This window comes from Ammospiza caudacuta, chromosome 4 (genome assembly GCF_027887145.1).
Source record: "Ammospiza caudacuta isolate bAmmCau1 chromosome 4, bAmmCau1.pri, whole genome shotgun sequence".
Taxonomy (NCBI): Eukaryota; Metazoa; Chordata; class Aves; order Passeriformes; family Passerellidae; genus Ammospiza; species Ammospiza caudacuta.
In genome coordinates, this window is record NC_080596.1 from 27,062,550 (window position 1) to 27,082,019 (window position 19,470).

General features: G+C 38.5%; 1 protein-coding gene across 1 annotated transcript in view; it reads right to left on the reverse strand.

Annotated features, from left to right (window-relative positions):
- Window positions 1-19,470, reverse strand: part of INPP4B (inositol polyphosphate-4-phosphatase type II B) — a 169,076-nt gene that overhangs the window by 37,495 nt on the left and 112,111 nt on the right. The window contains exons 14-17 of the mRNA XM_058803042.1: window positions 19,059-19,236; window positions 14,169-14,381; window positions 9,754-9,898; window positions 467-639 (exon numbers count right to left, since the gene is read on the reverse strand). Of these exons, the coding sequence (XP_058659025.1) occupies window positions 467-639; window positions 9,754-9,898; window positions 14,169-14,381; window positions 19,059-19,236 (709 nt within the window). The remainder of the gene's footprint in view (window positions 1-466; window positions 640-9,753; window positions 9,899-14,168; window positions 14,382-19,058; window positions 19,237-19,470) is intronic.

Here is a 19,470-nt window from a genome sequence, read left to right on the forward strand (position 1 = left end):
GTGTTCCTGTGTCACCTGCTCTAGGTGACCCTGCCTTAGCTGGATTGGGGGATCGGATTGGATGATTGCCAGAGTCCCTTAACCCTACCTATTCTGGGATTCTGTGATTATGAATATCAGCAGGATATATTCAAAGCTAGACTTGAGAACTATATAATCTAGGAAGTCTAAAAATAGATTTCTGGATATTATTTTGTGCAAAGGCAGGATTAGCCAACTTTTCCAGTCCACTGCACACCTGCTGCTCTGACTCAGTGATAGAAGCACCATGGATTTCTACTTACTATTTAGTTTCTTACCACATTATAAATTATTTAGGTGAATATCATGGAAAATAAATGAAAAAGCTGTATCAAATTGTAAGAAAAAAAAAAAAACAATGAGAAAGAAACCCACAAACACTGGCATGAAGAGTATGCTTATAATTAGAGCAACAGAAGGAAGTGAGTGACACAAGACAACCTACTGCTTGGCTAAAGACGATGTCTCTCCTCAGGGTCAGCATCAGGCACTGGGGCAAGCCACAGGCAAGTTCCTGGAGCAGGACAAAGGCCATGGACTGCTTGGCCCTGGTCACCACCTCTGCCATGCAGTCCTTCAGTGTGACCACCAGCGGGTACAGCTGCTCGTACCAGTCACCTAGAACACAACAGGTCATCTGCTCCAGAGTGGAAAACTTGCAGTGAAAAACCCTTCTTCACTAGGAAGGATGGCAGTAGCAGCTGTGCAGATCACCCTTCCCTTTAAAAGAACCCCTGCAGCTCTCCCCAGACCACTGTGGGACCACAAATGCCACCGGAGAACATACTTATAAGCAGGATTCCATCTTACCACTGGGAATGGGGTTAAATCCCTGGCCTGAATCCAACTGCACTCTGAAACAATGGCCTTTTCTACCAGTCCCAGCATCTCTGTAAAACTGGTATTTAAGTGTCACAAACAGAGTACACAGGGAAACACATAAAACCTCATTTAGCACACAAAGATTAATACAGTGGCAATGGAGTCTCCTTTCAGGACTTAGAACTGGCTATGTAAGAAATGAAATAGCATCAAAAATGCAAAACCAGAGAGAATAACCAAATATTTAAGAAAAGGTGGGTGCTGGAGGGCAAAACACAATAACAAATAGGTATCTGGAAGGGTATCACCTACTTAATCTACAGGCTGGAAATATAAAAAGCTTCAGACTATATTCCTTTTTTTTTTTTTTTTTTAGATTCTATGTTGTTCTCTTTAAATATTTAGAGATTTTGAACTCCTTTTAGCTGTTTCTATCAGAGAGATGCAGACTATTTTGAAACATGTTTTTCTCTGTAAAAATACATGCTAGGAATATTAAAAAAAAAACTTGTGAAATGCTTGAAAAATGTGATTCCTTAATACATTACAAATGAAATAGTGATAACTAGGAATGGAGGAGAATTGGAACACCTTACACAAACTTGCCCAATAATCCCAGCTACTCCTGAATTTTATACGATTTAATAAAATTGGACCTGCCTTGTAGCTGCATATGGCTTTGCTTACCCCTAAGTTGAGCAAATAATAAAAACAAATAAATAAATCCCCCTCCTTCAGAATCTACATCTCAGTTTGATTGTACAGTTTGAAATGAGGGAAATCAACACTCTAGAAGAATCGATATAAAAGTTGGGAATGCAACTGACAATGCAACAGTCTATTATTGGCTCATATTTTCTGTAGATCAGTGTAATTAAGAATCAATGATAATTAAAACCTGTTGTAATTAGGTGCAAGACAGCAGCGTGTTGTTTCAGGTAACATTCTGAGTCAGGCCAGTAAAACCTCGTTAGAACTGAGGAAGTTGAGGAAGAAGACAGCTGCCTGTTGCCAGTCAATTTGGCTGAGCTCCAGAAAAACACATAAATGAATAAAACTGCAGCCAAGAAGACTGGAGAGAGCTTTGAAAGCTGGGAGAAATTAGAGAAAGCAAGGAGCAGGAAAGGGGAACAAGGACAGAGCATGCACAGAGAATCGGATGAGCTCTTTGTTATCTTTGTGGTCAGACAACATGAGTTTTACCAGTCACACATATTTAACCATGAGTAACACAGACTGAGGAAGCATTCCCTGGAAAAAAGCAGTTCTGAAGTGAGTGTCATCCTGACAAAACAGACCACGAGCCATCCCCAGGTACAAACTCCAGGTGATTTTATACATGTCATTGGCTAACAGAGTGATGACACACTGTGTGCCAAACGCTGGTGTACATGTTTTAGAGAGGCTGCTGGAAAAATGGAGAGCTTGCAGTGCAGAGCTACCAAGATTTAGAGTTTAATCTCCTTAAGCTGATGAAAAAGTCTGAGCAGCAACTTGATTTCCCCTCTTCATGAGGAGAAAATAACAAGAACTAACTGTGGTGTTTATTCCAGGGAATAAAAGCAAAAGAACAACCAGAGGCTGCTGCAAAACACAGACGAGTTTAGAAATAAGGTAGACAAAAAAGTGTAACATACTGGAAGTCAGCGTAGACAGATCAGGCAATCTAAAGTCTCAAGTCAAATTACAATCCTTTATTAATTTAAGCAATATATATATGCCAATAAAAGCAACAGCAGCAAAGTAAGCTCAAAATTTGTAACACTCAATGAACCAATAAGCAGGGTTGTATGTGGTAAGACTACAGTTTGTTGGCTGCTTCTTACTTGAGCTAATAATGAAAAAGATTAGACATGGCCCCTTAGGCGCCATACAAGCCAAGTCTCACTTTTGATCACAGAGCTGAGGTGTGCAGGGCAGAGCAGTTCCAGTGTGTATAGTGTCACTTGTCTTTTGTGCATTATGTGTTGTTTGGGTATCTCATGTCTTTTACCTTAGCCCTTTGAGGGGCCTGTCAAAAACCTAGGCACCCTTCTTAGCATCCTCGATCTCAGTGTTCCTTGCCATGGCACCCATGCCATAGAACTTGTGACTGGGGAGCTCAGACAGGTATCAGAATCTTATCTCTCTTTGGAAGCATCCAGTCAGATGTCTTGTCAGGTCTTGTTCTGAGCTGTATGGACAGCTATGCCCCACCTGGATCCATCATGGTGGACTAGGACTTGTAAGAATGCGAGGTTAGGGAGAGGATTCTGACTGTAGGATTCTTGGGCATCCATCTTCGCAGTTCTTGGAATAAATCATTCAGTTAGCATCTTCTTCCTCCAGGGTTCTCTGAGCCTCATCAGCTCACCATCGGTCTCACCTCGGTCATCTCCTTTTGCATTCTCTCAGTCCTTGCAGCCATTTTCCTTGCTAAGAGATTTCTGTTCCTGTTGTGTCCCCATTGTCTGTCACATCCTGACAAAACCCCAAGACGGGCAAGAAAACCCCAGAAAACACACAGAGAAAACCCTGAAAAAAAACCCCCAAGTTGGGCAAGAAAAAACTCAGAAAAAAACCCAGAAAAAATCCAGAAAAAAACTGCAAGATGGGCAAGAAAAAAACACAGAAAAAACTGCCGTAAAGCGTGACTGTCGTAAAAAAGTGCCGTAAATAGCGACTGAAGTTTACGAAACAACAAATAAAAATTATATTTTGAAGTGTATAAGTAAATTCACTAGATTATGAAAAAAAGATTGTCTTGTATGCAAGGCATAAATATATAACAGCAATGCAATTCATAAATAGACATTATTTGCAAAGGGAGCTGACATGTCTAAAGTAGAGTTCTCTTAGAGTGACTCAGTAGAATCATATTGTATACATTTTAGAATATGATATCTTTCAAAATACCTTTGTAGAATCACTTCAGGAAAGGAATAATACAAATTATTGCTTTTAACACATTCATGGACTCACACACATTGAGCCTTCGGATCTCAACTTTCTTTTAAATTAAAATCACAGCGGAAAATTGTTTGAAGAAGGGGTGAAGAATTAACTGAATGAGTGACCATATGACAAAAGGAGATTAGGAGCAAGAACAGAAGCGACAAGGAGACTCCAGGATGACTGTCAGGTTGCTAAAATGACATGGGCAGCCTGTCAGTTTGGAACACTTAGCATCCAGAAGAACTGTCAGAGTCTCCTGATAAAGCAAAGAAACTCAGCACAAAAATAGAGCTAGTCAGCCATGGGAAACTAAAACAAGGCATGAAAACAAAACATATTAAATTAAAAAATGAAAGGATGAAACTAAAAGGACAGTACCACCGCTATGCAGTTAGAATGAGATTAAAATAAAAGTGCATGTTCCACAAAGCACTGAGTAAATATTCCATGTTCATTGCCAAGAGAGTGATGACAGCTCAGTCTGTGACGGGATTTGCCCTTTGGTTACTGGAAAATGCCCTTCAGCCCCATGTTCCTGTAATCAACAGGCTGTGCAGGCAAATGACCTGCTTAGCACCCAGCTAGTCAGTTCTGTGTGCTCATATCCAAGTTGCAATATGTCAAACCACATGTTAAATTTGATAAACTTTGGCAGAAAAGCAAGCTTCTGGTCTTTTCAAAGTCAGGCCCACTGAAATGCTCATTAAAATATGCTGGTAACCAAAAAGGATACTTCAGCATAGTACTCTTATCTCCTTTAGCCCTAGCAACAGAAACAAAAAGCCAATTTTGTCACTGCTATTTGTGCCAGCTAAAATCCATAAATGGCTTTAAGTCACTTCAAAACTTGAATGGTATGAAGTTAAAAAACCAAACCTTAAAGAAAAAGCAGAAGAATGCATAATGTTGTGCCCTTAAAGCAAAGGGGGGCACTACAGACATACAAATGTAAGAAATACAAATATAAATGTGACATATAAATGTAACAGCAGATACCCACGAGGTAATGTTTCACTTAAATTAATCACTCACTACCTGATCATAAAAATATTCCATTACAGAATTGAAATAATAGAGGTAAAAGAACATAAATGAGTTGTCTTTATATCACAAAGTGATCATTAGACAAACTCTGTTTTAATGAAAAAGGCAGGCAAATCAAACCAACCAATCAACACAGCAGAAGTAAATCCCTAAAATCAGCATGAAATAATTAACCCAGAATTTGATTTTACTGACTTAGGAAAGGAACAGTCTTTGAATTAATATATTTTTTTTTTTAAAGGGAGGTTTAAAAAGACAGAAGATTGTACGTATTCAACTTTGCACCATAAAAAGGTCAGTGCCTTATTTCTTTATTTTGCCATGCAGCTCTTGGAGCTCAGCTGAACTCCAGCTGAGGGCTAAGCTCTTTGAAAAAGGAGGAGGCTTTGTACTCATAATGCTGCAGCAGTTCTTGCAGGAACAATAAAAACCTCAATAAGATTTCCTGGTGTTCCTGCACTTTAAGGTAGCAGTTTGCTTTGCACAGTTTGGGAGACCAGAAATTTGGAATTCTTGGGATTTATTATTCCACTGCAAGCATCCAAGACTTTCTCCACTGTCACATGGATTAATAGCTAAACCCAAAACCATCCAATAATACATACATGAGCATCTCAGCATGCTTAGTCAGAGTGAAAACAGAAAGAGAAGACAAAGGTAATAAAAGACAAAGCTAAGAAAATCTAATACACTTTAAACATAGGAAGGTTCTGTGAATGCTGTGCAACTAAATATTCTTATATCTTGTCTTAGTTTGTTGATTCAGTTAAATAGTCTTTCCCTTACATATTTTTCAGCTTCTGTTTTTAGCCAAAGTACTCAGAGAAAGCACTGCTGTAGGGGATTGTCTTGTATGGCTGGGCTACATTCTGCCCAGATAAGGATCCTATCAAAAAGAAAAGGATGACACAGAAGAGAGGGAAAAAGGGGGAAAAAAAGCATAAGCAAAACTTATGTAAAAACAAGCTTCAAAGAAAAGGAAGGAAAAATGTGAGGAAGAGGAAGGAAAGAGAAAGCTTTTCACATGTGACTGCTCTAAATAAATCATGTCTGCTACTCAAGGACACAGACCACAGAAAAATTTTTCATCTTCATGACTAAACAATATTTTATAATAAAAGCTTTTCTGAAGATTCAAATAAAACTAGAACATGGCTTTATTTCCCACTTCTACCAGCCTGCATTGGAAGGGATGCAATGAAAGGATGCCGTCCCCATCCCCAGGGCAATGAAAGTCAGAAATTTTGAATCTAAACTTATATAGTCCCCAACAGGTATGAGATAATACAAGAAAAATAAACCCACATATGTCTGTAGCAATGTGAGTATGAACAGAGGTTTCCTGTAATTCCAGCTAAGAAATGTGGCAATGTTCCCCAGGTGCTCTTTGCAAACCTATGCTGAAGGTTATCAAAGGCCAGTTCACAGAGCTCATGATTCCATCATTCACTTAACGGCAAAATCCAGGTGCAATCACACTGGCAACTCAAATTGTTTGTGATGATAGGCAGATCCTGTGTGTATCAAATGGGGGAGTCCTCACCCAGAGGCAGCGAGGGAATGGCTGGGTGGGAGCTCTGATGGGATGCACGAGAAGCAGACAGAAACAACAGCCAAATTCAGCAGCCAAACACAGACATCTGCCAGGGGCTGTGCAAGCACAAGAGCCAACTGCTGTGTCCCACTGGCACCTCTAATGCTGCAGGACAGGCTTTCACATCCCAGCTCTCATGGAAAACGAAAAGGCAAAAGTGAAAAGAATTTAATGTTGTCACATATTTCTCCAAGGCAAACCAGACTAGAGTTAGAAGAACAACAAAAAAACCCCTATCCTTAAAAATCCTTCTACTCTACCTGATTTATCCTGCAGAGGATTCATAATCCTGCAACTGATGAAAACATAGCATGTTACCTTAGTAACTGTAACTCAAATTCAGTCTTTAGAATACACTTAAAGGTCAGACTGCATGAAAAGTTAAGGCTCAGGAAGGTATAATTCACACTGAAAGGCAGAGTACAGGAAAAAAATGTGCTCCAGTATCTCCAATTACAAAGATTCCAAACAACAAATATAAACATGTTTGAAAAAAAAAAGAGTAAGATCACACAATGCCATAGTCACTGAGACTGCAAATATCAACCTACTTTAGGAAACTCTGAATATAAGTTACAACAATATCTAAATTTATATGAAGATGCTATTGCATCAAAATATTGTCATAATATTTTCTATTTTCTAAAATGAACAGATGTGCATTTTTTGAAAGGTTTTTCATTGCTATATGCTACAAAAAAACAGTCAGGTTCACTAAATAAGCAAATATTTCATGTCATACTTCAAGGCATATTTGTTATTATTTTGTTCAAAACTCTGCGGTTTTTTTCTTACAAAAGCAGCCCAATTTCTCTGAGTATTAACTAAAGCAGTTTCAGACTCAAAGATCAATCTGTGCCCATATATTTGCAGTATTAATGAAATACATTATGCTCAAATATGCTCAAATTATGTATAATATATAAGCAAGATGTGGCAAGCTTTTCATTTATGTCATGTTTGTGAATTTTAAGTAGTGCAAAAGTCTGTTATTTTAGAAATGTATCTATGGGCGTACACAGTGTGATTTTCTATCTAGGAAAATGCTGTGAACTCATAATCAGGCTTCAAGTTTAAAATGAAGCAGAATTAAAGCCAAATTTGTAACTGTAAACTTGGAATCTCAACCTCTGTGTAGTTGCTTCACAGCCTTAACCCCTTAGGGTTTCACGTTAAATTTCAGAGAGGAAGATGCAGAGAAAAACAAACATCTACACCCACACTCTCATAGAGAAGTCAAGCATGAAAAATTCTGGCCCCAAAGTTTTGAAAATCATTAGGGAACCAACTTTGGCACACACCTGGAAAGCTCTTCGGAAAGCTCCATCTTTCAAGTTAGTCCTATAAAAGAAAGCAATTTTAAAACGTCTCCATCTCTATATGACCTTGAAAATCCTATAAACTGTCCAAGGCATTCCTAAAACGATGTCTTACTCAAAAAGAACATGAAAACACAGCAGTTTGCCCCACAAATCTCTGCAGCTCTCATGTGAGGGAGTGTTAGAGAACTTTCAGGACAGCTCAACAAAAGCACTGCTCTCACTGAAGGACACCTGTACTTATTCAAGAGAAATAGGGATGGCTCTGAAATGAAGAAAAAAGCAAGGATTTATTCCAGCATCATAGCAGTTGGATATTTTTTGTGTCTTTGGCCCACCAACTCATCAGCTGGATGAAACTCAGCTAAAATTTTCTAACCATCACTATTATCATTATTGCTAAGCAAGAGCTACTTTTCATTCTACTTGATGACTTGATGGCTGCCTTATTACAGTACTTTAAATGACACAACTTTGCTCTTCCCCTTTTTGTTTCTGGCTTGTGACCTAAAAGTTGTAACCAATATTTCATTTGCCTGTGCTGGTTAAATCCATAGCATGGCATATAGCAGAAGAGATACTCAGGGGGCTGAAGAGAGTGAAGGAAATTATGGGAAAGTCTGTAAAAGTCTGTAAAAGGTCCACCATCTAAGGATTCTCCCAAGTTCAAAACTACACCTACCTAGCTGTAAATATTTGTACTTTCTCTGAGGAAGGCAGGAAAGGTGTAGAAAGTGTTGATATTTTTCACCTGCAAGCCTTCACTAGAGAGCAGAGATTATATCACCTTCCTGTCTAACATTACATGCCTGGTAGACAGAAACTTAGAGAACCAAACAGATAAGGAATAAGTTGCTCTCTGAACAAATCATACAAAATCAAGTCCAACACATCTTGCACTGAAAACAAGGATGCCAGGACTCCAGCATAAACCTCTCACACTGGGAAAATGCAGATGTTACAGCTGCATTAAAAATCAATACTACAACCAGAATTCACAGATCTCACCAGTACTACACAAATGACATAAAACTTTAAAAGTAATTTTAATTCTTGTTGTGTAAGAAATAAATTACAAGTGAGTACTGATAACTTTAAAACTGTTTATACAAAATTATGTAATTAATTTCCGTGGAGAACATGTAAGGGAAGACACAGGATAAAATGCACAATGAAAAAAAAGAAAGTTGAAACTATACAAAACTCTATAAAATAAAGCAGTTATGTTGGATTGTTGTTTTGTATGGGGAGTTGATTTATTTAGCTGAAGAGTGGCACAAAGGTTGGCTCTGATGTCCTTGCATTAGGACTACCACCACTATCACTAAGGTTCTGTTTCATTTATGGCAACACACTTTCAGACTAGACTTATTAAGCAGATATAATCTATGCATCAAGAATGCAAACATGAATCATAGGAGAAGATCAGAAGAAGATCAGAAGATAAGGAGAAGATCAGAAGGTGACAAGGACCCTTGTCACAAAATTTTCTTTACATCATCCCACTGAATTATTCCACTTGACCTTTTGACACAGGCTGACAGGTATATCCAGGTAAACATGAATTTTATCAAATCAGAAAATAAAAATCAGTATATCACCTCAGAAAAGCAGAAGCATTTGCAGGAGAATGACGTTGATTCAGAATGTTCACCTTTCCTTACAAGTTTTCTATGGGGTAAGACATATTATGGGGTAAGTCCAATTTTTTTTTTCCTCAAAATACTACAGGTAAGTAAAATCTAAAGTAAATTAAATTACATCAGCCTACAAAAAGAAAAGACTGTAGTTTCAAAAGGTTTACACTCTAGCACAAACAACTGAGCATGGCAAGCAGTCTGAGCACACATTAAAGCTGTACTTTGATAAATAACCTCCCACACATGTGTAAACCTTGCCATTAGCACTCTCATCAAAGATACTATGGAGTCTTCTCTAGATGACTTTTCTGTAGCTGTGCAAATTTTTATTTACTCTTGTCAATGACTAAAAAATAAAAAATTAGTGGGGGTTGCTTACCGCCTGTATGCAACACCTTGCAATCTTCTGCTGAAGGCTCATTTTCACCCTCTTTGATGTTGCTGATGTTGTCCTTTTCAAGCAGCCTGTCCACCATGGCAATAAGGCAGTTCAAACTCTTTGCCACGTTGGCCCACACCCTGTCCTGAAAAGACCAGAATTATCACTGCATGTTACTGAAGAAAAAAAACAAAAAGGGACAATAGTAAGTTATTAATGATGTTAGCATATGACTGCTCCTCTCATCCTTCAGCCTATTACCAACCTGAGCCTTTTTCATGAAGATTCTCTTGCAGCGTAAATGAACCCAAACTTTTATGGTTTTAGACACTGGAGAACAAGTGCTTCAAACTCGAGGTAATGCAGACAAAATTTCAGGTCTAATAGCAAGGAACTGAGGAGCTTGCCTATTTAAATGATACCTTAAGAGTACAGACACACTCAAAGCTTGACAAATGAAACCTTGTGTGGGCCAGTTTTGTCACAGTGTTTAATAACCTCTTTTTGATTTAACATATCCTGTATTTTATCACATCAGTTACTCTGCTGAAGAAAATGTTAAATTCAAGGACTAGAATGAGAAACTTGCTGTCATGGCATATTTATTAGCTAACACAATTTCAGTTTTGTTTCTCACCTCTCACATAAACTGCAACCATCACACTTAACTGAGTTTACAATAGGAGAATTAGGGAAGTAATAGAAAGGTAGAAAAAATTCTGTACAAGCAGAGAGGAAAAGAAATCATGTGGAGCACAAGAAAGAGCTGTTATGGATCAGAGATATAGGGAGGGTCCTTCAGGTGCTGGATGCTGCAGAAATCAAAGCTTTTGCACCTACTTTTGCAGCACTGAATAAGAAGGAAGAAACCAAGCCATACAAGTAATGAGGCTGTACACAAGACAAGCAATCAGACTAAAACCAAACCATAACTCACTCACAGAAACCACCCTCCCCTCTCCAAGTACATGTTTCAATGCTGAGTCATTCTGAAAGTATTGCAGAGCAACCAGAGTTTGCTTGAGGGTTAAAAATGGGAATTTAACATCACTGCTTTGTTTTGTATTTTACAGAGCCAGAAGCATTATGTATTTGTCAGGTCTTCAGGCAGAAAAATGAAGCTGCAAAAATACCAAGAGAGAAGGTTAAAGAAAACTGAGAACTCAGAGAAATAGCATAGTTTCATATAAATGGCAACCCTTGGATTTTGAGTGGAGGCAAATCTAGAGCTACTGCTAAGGCAAACATTTAAATCTAATGTTGCTTTTCAACTATACACCTCACTTCAGCCTGACTAGAGGGATCTTATGCCCTGCTCCCTCCTCCTGAGGACACAAAAGACTGAGGGCAGGTATAGATTCCTTCAAAAGTTTCCTCCTGTATGCACTTCAAGCAATCCTGAAAAAACATTTACAATATGTGTGAACTACTGATTTTTACCGCCCACGAGCATAATTCTGGGGAGAAGGATTCTATGAAGAATCCTCCGGAGTATAAGGGAGCTTCAGAGCTTCCAGTCACTGAAGCTGCTGAGGAATATGCAAGTGAGGTTGCTCAGAGAAGTTGGAGCAATCTAATTTCCTTTTTCTTTTGTGTGATGGGGGAACTTAATTCCTGCACAAAAAAAGCATTAAGCTCTTAAAGAGCATCTGGAGTTATTGCACAAGCAACACAAATATGAGCCCTTGGAAAGAGCACTTTTTTCAAACCAACTATTAACCCAGCATTGAGATGATTTCTATACAATATTCCCACAAACATTCCCTGAGGGTTTAGAAGCGAAATTCATAAACATCTGTTGACAGAAAGCTCACTCTTATTATCATGTATCTGGCTTTTTTATATACAAGCAACTGAGAGGGAGCAAGGGCCTGTTTCACAGCCCCTTTTCTCCACATAGGAGGTTCCTGGGATTGTGGGCAGATAGAAAATGTAGAGGCATCTATTTATCATTCATTGAGATGTTATTCTGTCTGCACCAAAGGCAGTCACATTTATCTAAGAAGGCTGTTGAAATTCTGCAGTTTGGCAGGAACAATTTTCAAGTAAAACTGCAGTTTCCCATCACTGAAAATCAAGTGGCTTCTATGATTCTCCATGAGAAGAAATAAATCCACTTCTTATTGTCATCTTTTACTATTTCCAGAATATTTTCCTGTAGCCTAGCACTGACCTTTCATCTTCTTAAGCAGATGAAAAGATGGAAAGGCAGGCCTTGGCATCAGTGAAAGCTGGGCACCTCTCCTAGGACAATTAAAAATGAACCTGTAAAATAATTCTCTTTCATTCATCCAACTGAAAAAATTGTAATTAATTTCCATCTGATCAGAAAGTATCATTAAAAATTAGGACACCTTCCTCATTTCAGAGAGCAGCAACGGACACTCCTTTCTGTCACTGCACCTGACTGGATGTCTTCCTTCTAAACACTGCCAGCCAGTGGAGTCCCAGAGGCTGTTTCTGTTTTTAAAGGATTCTCAGCCTTTCTGAATTCACCACAGAGCTCCTCAGTCACTTCTTGTCCCTCCATACACATCACGTCAGTTGTGCGCTTTACTTGTGCCATGTTTGACACAGCATCTGCACATCCAAGCACTCTGAAGATGCTGTGTCTCCTTCATTTCAGTGGATAGTCAGATATTTCCTTAAGGCCTTTTTGTGCTCTGTTCATAGATAAAGGAAATATCTTAAGTAATGTGCATGATTAACACCCCCGTGGGCTGCTTCAAGGGTCAGCTTAAAGAGTTGTTTAAGGATGTAGATTTCAGGCAAAACTAAAGTTTCAACTGCCAAATGTAACACTAGTACTTATAACACTTAGTACTGATAATAGTGAGGAAAAAACTTACAACAGCGAAGGAGGATAGAGCATTGTGCATACAAAGCAACATATATTAAAGTTTTTCCCTTTATAGTTGTGTTTCACAGTGGATTAAGTGTTTTTTCAAATTTTACATGCCTTTCTTCTTTCTCTTTCCATCGTGCTAATCACAATTTGATTATTAAAACTCATATTATTTATCACCTCTACTGACAGAAATAACTGAAAAGTTTAACCATTCAAATGCAGAAAAAATCACAAAATTTATACTGTCTCAAGTTTGACAAGGAATCTGACTCAGCTCAATTCAGAAAACAGTGAAAGCTACATTTAATTTGAATCAAGATAATTTTACTAATTCAGCAGAAGAAAATGAATACTGTTTAAAATGACCTACTTATGCAGTTTAATAGGTGAGGACCAAGCACCTGGCAGCTTTTTTTATTTAGTTATGAATTACAGCAAAGCTATCTTCTCTTCAGAGATGCTAAATTGCAGTACTAAATTAAAATGCAGCTTTCACAAAGTGCCACTTTTTGCAGTGCAAAATTTATCTCTTTTACAAAAACTATTGTGTTATTTATATCTCTGAATGTTTCAACAGCTAAAAACAAACATTTTGGCTTTAGTTCAAGGAAAGAGCCTCCATTCCAGCCCTTCAGGTTGTTGAGAAAACAAGAAAAAGTGAATTAAAGGCTCTAAAACTGGAGGACAAATGAAATAATGAGATATTTATTGCTTAAATCTCACGACTACTTAATGCATGGGGCTGGAAATAATTGCCTTTCTTCTAGAAGAAATATAGTCTTCTACCTTTATTTTTGGCATGGAAAAAAGTTACAGTTTAGGTGGAATACCATAGCTCACACAAGTTATTAATTATTTACAATAGAGATGAACATGCTGACATCCTTTACGTCTATGAGAATACAGTGATGAACTCAAAGCATGAGCCTGGACTGAATAAAAATAGCTTGAGTACATATGAAATAAAGTAACAGACCTATTAAGAAGACATCCACCAAAATAATTTATTTATAAAATTTCAGCCATATAAATAATACATATCTTTGAAAGATATGCTAAGAATGTTAAAATCTAAACATTGTATTTAACTCTTTTACAGAACCTCAGACAGTTTCTAAGAACAGAGTCTAGGGGCAATGGGCTGAGGGTTAATTCAGTGTATTTAAAATGATTACAGCCTGAGGGCTGGAGAGGGGTGTTGCAGGGGGTGGGGAAGAAAAGAACATTTCCCTGTGAACAGCATATACTGTTCCAGTCCTTAAATCTGCCCAACTAGCAAAACCAACCCGAGTAAGAGCAAAGACTATTCTTCTGTCTGGGCAAGAATACACTCAACACCTTCACTGTTCTACGCACAAGTAGGCAGTCTCAGAGCAGCACACTGTACTTAGGCAAATCCTTGCAATTTAGCTTCAAAATCTGCATCTGCGATGCATCTGAGAAGCACAATTTTACAGTTTCACACCCCTTTCCCCCCTGCAACGACATGTGACAAGGACACTGAGGGCTTGAGCTTGCTTATGCCAATTTGTAGGGTTTCACTGGCCAAGGGTTTCTGTCTACTTACCCACTCCTCCTCATCATACTCAGAATGATGGGGTATGGAGTCCTGCCTTTTGATGTGAGCAGGATGATCCTGGTGCTGTGCATCAGCCCCTTCCTCTGCACTGTTCCTGGGCACAGCTGGTTTCTTGAGCACACAGCCAGGCCTGGCCGTGTACAGTGCTAAAAGGGCACTTCTCACCAGCTGGTCCTTGAATGTGTGCACAAATAACTCCGTCTAGGGAAAAAACCAAACGAATGGAAAGGTTAGACCAAAGAATGTGGTATGGCAGCAAAGCTGTGTAACACTGAATTATCCTTAGGCAGAGTAGGTATTTGTTTCAGGCCTGCCTGGGAGGCAGAAAACAAAGTAGGCCAACAAATAATGAGGAAAATTTCAAGAGTTTTAGAGATCACATTCTACAATCCCAGTGTTCTAAGGATTAACACAGAAGCACATTATCTGTCATAGAGATCATAATATTTTCACATTTTATTTGAATTCCAAATTTCACCTCAGAGGCGAGCCTCAACAAGAACCACTTCCAAGAGTAACCAACCACAGCACGATAATTTCTGAATAAGTGTAAGATAAAACACAATTAACCAGTTCAATAATCTCTCTAAATAAAACCCACCACTCTACAATGCTGAAATAGCAGTATCTGCAAAAGCAGTGTCTCCACAGATAAATTTTACTACTGGTAGGTGTCAACCCAGACGTCATGGTAGGTGACACCTGATTTCAAGCTTGATTTTGTGTATATTTTAAAGAAAGGAAACTCTGAAGTTGTCTTCTCGGGTCTTCTGAAGATGCTATTCAATCTCTGCATCATTTTTCTATGTTAACTGTTACAGCTGGCATTTTACCATATTTTTTAAATCCTTCAACCTCCCTGCATTATTCATCTCCCTTCCACCTGAACAAGGAAAGTATGCCTTTGCACACACAATCTTAATTAAACAGGGATGTGGGAAGGTATGTAGATAAGAGTCAGAGGATCCAGCCTCAACCAGCAGGAAATGCCAGAAATGAGGGTTGCCCAGCCAAACTCCGTTCAGCCCTTATGTGCTGTTTATGCAAAAACTGGAGGGAAAAGTAGCCAAAAAAACCCCAAAACAAACAAGTGTCAAGTGCCAGCACCTCCCTGGAACTCCTGAGAATATTCCTGGAAGTCTTTTCTCCCAGTTTCTGCACTTCTTATCCTATCCCTTCTTCATACTACCTGTTCATCTTTTGTACCCACTCCTACTCAACTTCTTTTTCTTGCCTTCCTGTCTCAAGACCCTCTCAAAAGTTTACAGATATTTAAGACAGAAAGGCTCTAAAAAAATTAATGGTTTTCTTAAGGCTCCAGCTGCTAGGTTAGGTACTTAAATGAGAAGTTTCTGCCTTTCCCATTTTCATTATGTTTACCAAAAAATACTTTCTGAATCGTTTCACATGGACAGGCTGAAAATTTTACTCCAAATAAATCTCTACAGTTCTAAAAATAAGAACTGCAGGCACATCTAACAAAAATTATTGATTTTTTAAAACCAAAATCAGACCTGACTTGGGATTCTTCAGACTTGGCAACACTACTCATCTCCCTGGCAATTCCTTCTCCTCATTACCAACTTGGTGCCTGAGGGAAAGGCCATTTTTTAACAGTTTTCTCAGGACTGTCTCCTCATTGTCCTGAATTGCTCTGCAGGACAATTTCAGTTTTCTACATTTCCAACCCAGATGGTGCATGCCTGGAGAATGACTTAGTCTTTGGGGAATAGTGCTATCACACCCCACCATTCTTTGCCTTACCATGGCACAATGAGATTTGAGGGGTTGTGCGGTAACAGCAAAGCTCCTCTTCAACACTCTTCTACAGTTCCATAGCAAGAGAGTTGAAACTCCATTACTTGTCTACCCTTAAAAACAGCAATATCATGGTTTTGCTGAGGTTTCATATCTACCTTCCCCACAATGTCTGTTTGAGAAAATTTCAGGTTTCTGGTTCAGAATAACACTCAAAAAAACTTTACATTTCAAAAAATTATGAGAATTGGATAGCTTGATGTAAATAATGCCCACTAGGACTGCAAAGTTTAAGTAATATAATTGAATAGAAATATTTTATAGGGAAATTTAGTTTTTAAAAGAAAATCAGTACAGAAGTGCGACTCCATTTTTCATGCAGCAACTAAAATAATTCTGTAATTAAATTCCATTCAGAGATCCCATTGGTTTAACAGCAGTCTATGTTTTAACTTCACTTTCTAACAGCTCAGTACAGCTAAATTTGCAGAACATCACTATTTATGAAACTGCACTGAAATCACAAAACCAGAAACAAAAACTCTGCAAATTCTTTCAGATACTCTACTAAAGAGTATTTCTGCAAACAAAGACAGGCATAGCTGGAAAATTAATTTATCAAGCCTTCTGCAAGCTGCAAATGCTGATACACTTGTCGATAGCTAAAAGCTTCCTTAATCAACTAACAAAAAGTGATAAAAGGTTAGTCTCAGGAAAACACTACAGTAAACTGTAAATTATATATGGAGATGCTTAATAGGAGAAAATAAGCTCCTTTTAAGAAGCAGCAGTGGAATTATTTAATTTTCCACTTTCAATCCATGCAGCCAGTCCTTCCATTTCCAACATGAACACTTAAATGTAATTCACATTATTGATAATTCAGATTTACTCACTGCTACCTAATAATTATAGAAAGAATTCTTATATATACCAAGTGATATGTTTTTTAATAAACTCGCAGAATTTAATCACCAGGCAAATCATTTTTATGACTTCAAACAGATGTTTAATTTCTAAATATCTATCCAGTTAAAACATAAGAGCATTTATTTTTTACATATAAAAAGTGCAGGAAAGATGGAACAGCAAAGCACTACATATGCCTCAGGAGCACAAGCAGATATCATGTAATTATACTCAGCAGAGCATGTGCTACTCTGTGTTAAATACAAGCAGGAACACTCTGGTAGTCTTGGCTCTCCAGTACTGTACCAGACTATACAGACAGAATATTTCAAGACAGCAATATAAGGCTTTGAATTAACCATGAGGGATCTAATTTCAATATTGTGTGGGTTCACTGAGTTTAGGGCTTTGAAATTGTATTTCCCTTTCCTGAAGCTGTTTCTTGGTCTCTCTTCCCCACCTCTCTTCCCCTCTTTACAAGCAGCTGTCTCAGCACACTTGCTTCCTCAGCAATCCACCCTATTTCTCTATTATCCACCTTTTCCTAGGAGTGCATTTGGTAATAGACAGGGAAGCAGGTATTGAACCACTCCTGCTGCAGTTGTTCAGACAACTGGATTTGTCTCTTCCAAGCAAAAGGTGGAGGCTAGACAGACACCCAAGGAGTACATGGGGCGAGCCTCCTTCTTCTGGGAACCTGAGCTCATGCACTAACAGCAATTTAATCCTGGTCCTGAAAAGCTGATATGAACACACTCAACTAAGTCACCAGCTATAAATGTAAAATACCTAAGACTTTAGCAAACTGAATGAATTGTCTTTTTTGTCCCTTTTTTATAGCCAGAGTCTCCAGCAAGCCATGGTTCAAGCAGTGCTTTAGTACCATGGCTGCCTGCCTCTGAAATCATCCCCTCCTCCTGTCCAGAGGCAAATGGCAGAGGAAATGCACATTCCTCAGCAACCACCCCTTGGATCTTCAGAACAAGCCCTTCTTTGCCTGATTTGCTTTGCCTGTGCATACAGATCTCTTTGAACTAACCTCTAACAGAGCAGCTTCACTCTTCTATGCACAGCTAAAAATGTCCTCCTGCATCCAGAGGTACACTATAATCACTACAGTCCCCATCCTTAAATTCCTCTGTTTCATTTCCAGGCTGAATTCTGCCTTCTTCCATCACCCCTGACACTCAGAGTGACTCCACATTCTCAGAGTGAGTGTGGATTCACACATCTGCCACTGAGAGCGATGTTCCTCTCCCCCATGCTCTTCTGGAATGCCTTCACAGCAAGTGGCCAAGCTCAATATTCACATTTGAAACCCTCCTATTGCACGAGGAGCTGCTGGGGTAATGGTGCTCAACAGACCACAGGGCTGTCACTTCCCAATAGCTGAAGATACATGGAAATGGTTATTGATCCTGTTATTAAGCCATACTGGGATCACACTACTGAAGGGATGGCCCATGGAGAAATGGGAAATTCTTCACAACCTCTCGGGTCACAGGGTTCATATTGTTATTCATATAAGGGTTCATGTTTTTATAGGGTAACCTATGCTGGGATGCACTACAGGCTTCAGCTAATCTCCATTATCAGTCTGTGAGACCAGCAGGGAACATTATCTTCTCTAATTTAGAACTAAAGGAACTAAAATGAGGAAGAGGTTACAGCTACAGACAGATATAATAGGAGAAAGAGAAATAAAATTTGAGATATCCTAGAGCAAATTTCCCAGCTTCTCCTTCCAGGCTGCATCACCATTTCTGATCATGCTGTTATTCTAAACCTTATACACCAACCTGGCTTGAACTACCTCCCATAAGCAGCAGCTTGAAATATAATAGAAAGAGAATTTAAAAAAAAAGACTTCTCATACTACAAAATTATTTATAATTTTTGATATTTTCATAAACTCCAGTATGTAGCCACTAGAGGATAAAGAAGCTACATGAAATTAAATTAATTACACTTTTAAATAAAGGCAATATTTATAGATTTCATTAATTTTCTATATGGAAGGCCTACAGAAATACTAAATAACATTATTTTTCTAATAACAACATTTTGATGCTTATTTTAGCTGCGTTTATTTAACATTTCCTGATGCTGTGAAAGTCAAATGATGCAGAACCCCCCCCCCACGCTTCCTCCCCAGCAGTTAGAGAGACTTGGTTACTCCATTTTCCATTGCAGTGAGGATTTGAATCTTACTTTTTCTGAAAGCATCTTTAAAGAGTTCTTCAAGCTGTCTGGAGAACGCTGGCTTGCAGAACTGAGCAGCAGGTCTGCATGGCTTGATATGAGAGGCTGCAGATGACTGATGTTGCTGAGAACTTCTTTTGCCTTGGCTGTGTTTTCAGGTGAATAGTAAATACACTGGTATCCAGTACTGTGATAACAGAGAGTCACATAATGTCAAATTCATTTCTGCCATTAACAGCAATGCTTATGGTGCTAAAAATCTTGCCACTACTTTTGCAAAAAAAAAAAAGAAAAAAAAAAAAGCCAGATGCCTGAACTTCATAGACACCACTGATCCTGCCTTTAAGGGTAAAAACAAACCTTTCCTTGAACAGTAAAAGCATAAACAGCATGAAACAGCCCACCACCACATGCTCCAAGT